This window comes from Siniperca chuatsi, linkage group LG17, assembly GCF_020085105.1.
Source record: "Siniperca chuatsi isolate FFG_IHB_CAS linkage group LG17, ASM2008510v1, whole genome shotgun sequence".
NCBI lineage: Eukaryota > Metazoa > Chordata > Actinopteri > Centrarchiformes > Sinipercidae > Siniperca > Siniperca chuatsi.
The window spans coordinates 20,449,102-20,457,087 of NC_058058.1; the positions used below are offsets into that span (position 1 = coordinate 20,449,102).

Here is a 7,986-nt window from a genome sequence, read left to right on the forward strand (position 1 = left end):
GGTGATCCTCTGACTTTTCCTGTAGCGCCACCATCAGGTCAACATTTGTCCAATGCTTATGATGATAACCATATACAGTACCTGCAAAACTAATGACATTCCCATAAGCATCAGCTGTACCTTTTGATTAGTGTTAATTAGCAAATGTTAGCATGCTAACATGCTAAACTAAGATGGTGAACAAGATAAACATTACGTGCTCAATATCAGTACATTAGCATTGTCATTGTGAGCATGTTGGCATACTGATGTTAGCATTTGGCTCGAAGCATCACTGTGCCTAAATATAGCCTCACAGAGCTTGCATGGCTGTAGAGTCTTGTTGTTTCAGTAGTCTTTGTGCTACGCTAAGCTAAGCTAATCAGCTGCTGGTGGTAGCTTCATATTTACTGTACAAACATGAGAGTGGCATCAATCTTCTCATCTAATTCTAGGCAAGAAAATTAACAAGCATATTTCTCAAAATGCCGGACTATTTCTTTAATACATTTTGAATGTGTAGTTATGTTTCCTACATCTTTGAAACATTTGCTGCTGCTTTATGTGGTGATGGTTGCTAGATGAATCAACAGGGTTTTGAAGTACAGTTCAGACCAACAAAGAAAAGAACTCTCCTTCCCTGCTTTTGCCATAAGTTCTTTGTGTTGTAGATGCCAGTAAAATGCCTTTGAATTGACTAAAGCTGATCTGAAGTTAAAGAATCGAAATTTTAAAGACAGACAGGACAGAGAATGAAAGACAGTACGTTGAGCCAGTTTCATAGATGGTCCAGGAAGCGCTAGGACCATCTGCTCGTCTGGATCTTCATTACAGCCACACTATTGGAGCTCATGTTCCTTTCATGAGTGTGTGGCTTTGCCCATTAGCACATAAAACCAGAGCACTTACGCATGTATGAGTGGTCAAATCACTTCATATAAGACGTTGTAGCCTACACATGCATTCGCCTTTTGACCTTTTTTGCATCATTGACACTCATAACAGATATCCACATCCACACACATACACATCTGCTGACACACACACACACACACACACACACACACACACACACACACAGTGGAGACATTTACCGGCAGTCCCACTGAAGCCTTTAAACCTTTCCAGAGCCGTTAACTCTGAAGTTTCGGGTCTCAGCTCTTTAAACAGAAAGTTTGAGTCAATTCCCATGGCCCTCTCAGAATCTCAAGTCTCTGTAAATTTCTGATTCAAGTGCGACCTCTGTTCAAGGCAGTGGCTTCAATGCCCAACACACACACAAACGTATAAACATACGGCAAAACCTCTCTTTTCCCCAAGGCATCCAAAACCCCTTCTCTGAATAATTCACTAAGCCTGCTTTGTTCATCGATCCCTCACTTACACAGTCACATCTTTCACTTAACACACGGGGCCAGGAGCAGCATAATGGGCTGCTTCATCACAATTCACCACCACAGTGGATTCCTCCTAATACCTCCTACAGGTCAAACCTAGCAGCCTGTCAGAGTTGTTGTTTTCATGATAATCGTAACAAAAAGAAATAGAAAGTCCGGTGACCTCTAACAATAAGTGTCAATACCACGTCATTAAATCCTGTCTACTGCTCTTGTCTAAATAAGTTTAATCACAAATTTTCACAACATTTCTTCATAACACCAAAATGAACTGGGGCTGTTATTGTCTCTCTAGTGGAGCCAAAGCAACTATTAGGATTTATTTTGAGCCTGCTTTAATAACTGCTTTAATAATTAAATCGATATCAGTTTCTCGAAACCGCTTCAATATTTAGCACAGACATTGAAGCTCATAATGATCTTCCTGTTCTTTTGAAGATATTCTCAAACATTCCCCGCTTCCTGAATGATGCATTCACTGACTTTCATCTCCTTTGTGCGGCTGCACGCTGACCCTTTTTCTCAGCATCAGACATCTCTCCCATCACATTCATCATACTCAAAAACCAGTGTCATTACCCATAATCCACGATGGTCCAGCAATTTTTTGATGTGCAGGATTTTGCTTTCATTGTGCTATCGTTTTGCATCAGGTAAAGGCACTGACCTTTGGCACTGGAAAAGTGGTATGAAATCATTTTGTTAGTTTGTGTGATTGTAATATTAGCAAGATGCCTGGAATAGATGCCTGGATTATGCAATGTATGTAACACATCTCTATTCATTTCCATTTGGATAGCAGTGGGATGTTTTTATTTCAATACATTTACTTTATTACTTGTAACATTTAATGTAAAAGAAAATCAACCTGGCAGAGGAAAAGAAGTGGATGACACTTATCTTTCAACTGAGATATGGACAAAGGCAAAATTTGACATTGAGTTACATTTTTTTTTCAAATCATTTTATTAGTTTAAATATAAAGCAAAACAAATAGCATCCCAAAAAGGAGAAATGCACATGCACAACAGTACTAACAACTTAACAAATACCATCCAGACAAGAACAAAAACACCTCACCCCACTCTCACAAACATGTCCCCATTTCAACACTGATAGTCCCTTTAAAGATATGTTATAACTATCCAGAGGGACATAGTACAGAAAGGGCTTCCAAATATTCAGAAATGACTAATCTTATCTTTAAGTATATAGTGCTGATCTTGTGGTAACATGTTAAACATTTCTTTGTACCATAAGGTGACAGCAGCAGGAGTTTCCTTCATTTCCATTTTAACAAAATACATTTTCTTGCCAAAAGCAATCATTTCTCCAGCAATTAAAATTTTGGAAAGCGGCAAATCTTCAGAGGGAAGACCCAGCAAAAAAAAAGACCCTTGTCAACACAGTTTCAAAATTGTGAAATGTGTCCACACCGTCAAAAAAGATGAAAATTAACTTCTCGTTTTTTGAGACATTTTACACACAGAGCTGATTAACTCTGATCCGTCTTATTCCATACATAGGGAGTTAAATGTAATCTGTGAAGAATTTTGTACTGAGTGTCCCTCTGTCTATTACGTGCTGTGAAAACAATTCAAATCAACAATTTCTTACCAGCCATCCTGCATTCATTGTCAAAACCATTCTGGTTGAGTTGGTGTTGTGTAGAAGCAAGGAAAAGGAGAAAATGAAATGGGAAAGATTTTGCTGATCCACCAGAAAAGACTGATTGACATTGATTTTGGAACATAATATATACGTTTTGATCAAATTTGGAACAAAATCAAGGACTGTAGTAGAAGTGTTTAGGGATGATTTTATATCCTCTTTTATTCAGAAGACCCTTGCCCTCATAAACTATCATCAAAATGACTTTTGGAGCAACTGTGTGTGTGCTTATCCATTTGTTATGAGTATTAGTACCTGCTCACGCTGTCATCCCTAGTCTCGCTTGTGATGTATTAGGGTTCATAACATTATAAATCTACAAGAGAGATGCATAATAATCTGAGTTTGTGGTATGTGTGCAGCAGTAATGAGGTGCCACAGGTAATCGTGTGTGAATGCACCCAATGATGATGTTAATGGGTCTAATTTAAGCAGCATGCATTGTATTGGAAGAATTCATATGCAGAGAGTGACATTTTCAATCTTTATTCAGTCCAGTTAGTATCAACAGACTCTGACACCATCCCAATTTTTTCCACCCAAAATTATAAAGAAACCAGAGAAAACCAGACACAAACAAACCTTGGACAGTGAGAGCTTTTCTGCAAAATTTGGCATATGTATATTGCATTGTTACAGTTTTACAAACAAATGTACAACAAATACATCATAAATAGACTCTTATTGTGAGACAGTGAGGAGCCAGCTTGTATGGGTTTTTTTTTTCTTCTTTTTCTCATGTGCCCGTATGGAGGGGTATGAGCCGTGACTTCCCTTTACGAGGAGTACTCGTACTCCTCTGCACTGCGGCGGCCAAAATCCATCCACCCCAAGTAGTCCCTGTCTGCTATCCGGTGGTTGGCACTCAGTCCGCTGCCTCTGCTGTTTGCTGTGGAGTTTCTGCGCACAGAACCTGGGAGGAGAAATGGGGAGGATGAGGAGGAGTGGAGGTGATAGAAAGAGTGGGTGGAGGAGAAACAGGAGCAGGAGGGAGCAGTATTAGTATTCCTCAGAGTAAGGAGAGCGTGAGAGCGGCTTGGATTGTGGTCCTGCTTTTGGTTTGTGCCTGCGTAGAGACAGCTAGAGGAAGCTAGTTTGAAATGTTCTGATTGTGGAAGCAAGATGCAAGCAAACGTGGTGCAATAACACAGTGAATGTGTCTTTAATCAGATTTTTAATTCTGTGAGACACTCTGACAGAGCTGAGAGGATTCATTTAGTGTTTTTTAATAACCAAAACATCATGGTCCTATTAGAAATATTATATCCAGTGAAATGTGGCAGTTTTTGGGTGAGATTGGACACAAACAATGCTCTCATAAAACCAAGCACTTAATAGTCTTTATGCACTAAAATGTATTTTCAGTGAGTGATGCTTTTAATATCCAAAATGTTATCACTTTTACAAATTTTTTGGTCAGATTTTATGCCCTTAGATGGCAGTTTAGCAGTTAGTTGAGTTCATTACCAAATTGCACTGTTCACAATTTGGTGTTTATGCCTTCCAGAGAAAAAAGTGTTTGCATATATATTAGAAATTTGACGATTGACGATGTTTGCTTTCTGTGACTAGGGTTGGGTTTTTAAATTTCCTCTTGTTTAGATTTGATTTTGTGATTTATTTATTTTTTGCCTTGAAGCTGGTTTGCTTTTGGACATTTTAATTGTCTCTTTCTCATTATTTCTCTTTCTCTCTCTCTCTCTCTCTCTCTCTCTCTCTCTCTCTCTCTCTCTCTCTCTCTCTCTCTCTCACACACACACACACACACACACACACACACACACACCACAAAAATAAAGGGGACGTTCCAACAACAGCTGGACTTCAGGGTGACAACATACTATTACCCTCTCTTCCTTTGTGTGTCCATGCATGTGCACTTATCATTGTGTATGTATGCACAAATGTGTGTGTCCATTCCCTTGAAATGATCATTGCACCCCCACGTTTTCCCTCCTCCCCCAGCACACTGTGACCTCCTATCTTGTAAAACAGTCTGATCTCTGAAACTCTGATTTTTTATTCCAAGTGAAGTGAAGCAGGAATGCTATCCGTTTGGTAATCAATTGAGCGCTCACAAAGATGCTGTTTTCACTCCACCCACATCCTCCTACGCAACACACACACACACACACACGCGTGTGTGCGTTTCAGCTCCATGGTGTGCTGAGAAGACTGGCTGCAGAAGGCTCGACAACGACACCTCCTACACCGAAACATACAAGTGAACAGCGAGCACACAAACACAGACACCCACAAACACGCACACGCACGGTTTAATAGAAACACACATGCACATGTTCCCTTCTGTATTACATATTAATTTCAATGTGCCCTTTGAGAGTTTCAAGATGTCACTGTCTGATTGAACAGTTTCTGAGTCTGTTTGGCATTTTTTTGCTCCTAAAGTCTTGTACTGAAGATTATGCAACAGCAAAATAAAAACTTTGCAGCTTGAATATGCAAATGTAGCTGTAATTCTGATGCATATTTGTGTGTGGATGTGTAAATATGGTATTTTATGTCTAAAATAATATAGACCAAAAGGCATCGTCCACTTTTCAAGAAATATAACCCCCAATCTCTATTTTTTCAGTCTGTTGACAGTGAACAAATCGTGAAAATGACTTTCTTTGATTTGTAAATCACTTACTGATGATGCAGAAAACTTTTCTTCAGAGGATTTGGTGTCTTTTTCTAACCTTAGATCCCATGTTACAACATTGTATGTAGACTGTCTGTAGCTCTGTGAAAATGTGTGCTAAGTTTCAGGCTGTAGGACTTGTTCTGCAAAGAGACGTCGTGCTGTGGACGCACAAGAAGTCAGTTTCTGGAAGCCAAACTGAGAATCTCAGGTCTCGACAGTGTGTCTATAAGTGTGTGTGTTGTTTACTGTGTGAGCCCAGATATTCCCCCGTCCTGTCACACAGCCAGGGAGCTCAGAGCGCCAAACATGAGGAACCATGACAGGGTTGAGGGCTTGTTATCTTGGTATTGAAGAGGGAAAAAAATCAAGCGATTGGGAGTCAGATGGGAAGAAAAAAAGTGAAATAAGACGGTATGAGGAGAATGGCCGGAAGGCTGCGCACACTAATACTCGCTCTTTCAAACCACAAAAGCTTTTCAGAGCCACTAATTCATTTTACATAGCAGGCTGGGCACTGATTCCAGTAATTAGCAAGACCGAGGGGAGGAGAATAGCAGGGAAAAGCACTTGTCTCTGAAAATGAACCTATGTTGCAAATATTGTTGTTGCCAGATGTTTTTCTTTATATAGGCTATTCACATGCACACACACACACACACACACACACACACACACACACACACACACACACACACACACATCCACCCCCTATATCCTTCAAGATTTGGCAGGTACAGCAAGGATGACGGCAAAACACATGCAAACTAATAGTACAGACACAGAAATACACGTCCTCACACACACCTTTCCTAGAGGAGATGAGTCTTGCCAGCAGCTCACTGAGGTTGGCTCGGGAGTCTGCATCCTCTTCAGCCAGAGGAAGAGCTTTCAGCTGGGTGGCAGAGCGGCTGTGTTGGAGGTGGGGCTCTCCCAAGGTGTGGGTGTCAGCCTCAAAGAGAGCTGCTCAACACAGACACACACAGGAGCAGTTGGACATGAAAACTTACTGTGATATTCATGAAAGTGATTGCTGTTTGTTAGGGGCTTGTCTTTGCCTGCGGTGAGAGATTTGTACCTTCAGAAGGAGCGGAGATGGAGCGCTGGCTCTCGTCTAGGAGCTGGGAGGAGAAGGGGAGCCCCAAACAGCTTGTACACAGGACTGCCAGCACGACACACACACACAGCCCTGCAGTCATCTAAAAACACAGAGAGAGAGAGGAGAGAAAGGCACACAGGGAAAGTTTAAAAAGAAGGAATTTGAGATGCAGTCCAAGCTGTGTTTACAGCCGGTGTCTCCTGACTCAACAGTCATCTTCCACACTAAGAAACTACAACTGAGACCATCTGCCATCTGCCAGACAACTGCACTTTCACAGTTAATGATCACTGTCTGTACCGAAGAGGCGCATGAATCAGAACAACATATTCACACTGTTTTGCAGGGGCACAGCATGCAACACACTGTAGATAGTTGGATCTTGATATTCTTGTGATATTCAGCAGGTCAAATTGACCTGACTGTCAACGCAGACAGAATTTCTCTCCTTTCCACTTTGCTTTTGGGAAAACATCTCTGGAAATAAATTCATGAAATAAAAGGAATGAAAGTAAAGCAAGTAGCTTCTTTTTAATCTAAAACTTTAATCAATAATAAAAATAAATAATAATAAAATCAATAATTTTAAAACAAAACACACCAAATGGGATGTATTCACATAAACATTGCTTTTACATATTAAAAAATTCAAGGAAAAATTTATACATTTTGTTATTGTTTTCCTTGCATCCATATGTTTCTATGAAAATTGCCTCTGTGTTTGAATTCCAGTCTGATTATGAAGAAGGAAAAATATTTTTCACACTATAAAAAACATACTTAAAATGCTTAAATCTCTGGTCTGTCATATAATAAAAAAGAAGTGGTTTCCTTACCTTGAGAAAAGAGGTTCAGCGTGTCAGAGTGTGAGAGTGAGGAGAGCACTTTCTGTTGAGTGGGAAGGATGCCTCTTTTATACAGCGCCCTGTGAGTGTGTGTTTGTGTGTGTGTGTGTGTGTGTGTGTGTGTGTGTGTGTGTGTGTGTGTGTTGCCTCAGTGTACATCCTGTGTATTCCTCGGTGTGTTCGCAAGCCTAATGTGAGCTACAACCTCAACAATACAACAGCATGCTTCAGTTTTATTGTCTGTTTGCTCATTTTAAAATTCAACAGGAGCTGTTGACGTGCATTAACAATGTGCTGTGTGTGTGTGTGTGTGTGTATGTGTGTGTGTGTGTGTGTGTAATTCAGTGTGTT

General features: G+C 40.3%; 1 protein-coding gene across 1 annotated transcript; it reads right to left on the reverse strand.

Moving 5' to 3' along the window:
- Nucleotides 1-3,517: 3,517 nt before the first annotated feature.
- Nucleotides 3,518-7,784, reverse strand: cckb (cholecystokinin b). The gene is made up of 4 exons (XM_044172491.1): nucleotides 7,627-7,784; nucleotides 6,770-6,890; nucleotides 6,499-6,654; nucleotides 3,518-3,960 (listed from the first exon to the last, which is right to left on the reverse strand). The coding sequence occupies exons 2-4, from the start codon at nucleotides 6,888-6,890 to the stop codon at nucleotides 3,824-3,826; spliced, it is 414 nt and encodes a 137-aa protein (XP_044028426.1). The 5' UTR covers nucleotides 7,627-7,784; the 3' UTR covers nucleotides 3,518-3,823.
- Nucleotides 7,785-7,986: the final 202 nt, after the last annotated feature.

What these genes read in the sequence shown, in the direction of transcription:
- cckb (XM_044172491.1), bottom strand. Translation starts at nt 6,890, where the DNA reads ATGACTGCAGGGCTGTGTGTGTGTGTCGTGCTGGCAGTCCTGTGTACA. An exon ending in CATCTCCGCTCCTTCTGAAG is followed by an intron (nt 6,655 to 6,769) that starts GTACAAATCTCT and finishes TGTGTTGAGCAG; the next exon opens with CTCTCTTTGAGGCTGACACC. An exon ending in ACTCATCTCCTCTAGGAAAG is followed by an intron (nt 3,961 to 6,498) that starts GTGTGTGTGAGG and finishes TTCTCCTCCCAG; the next exon opens with GTTCTGTGCGCAGAAACTCC.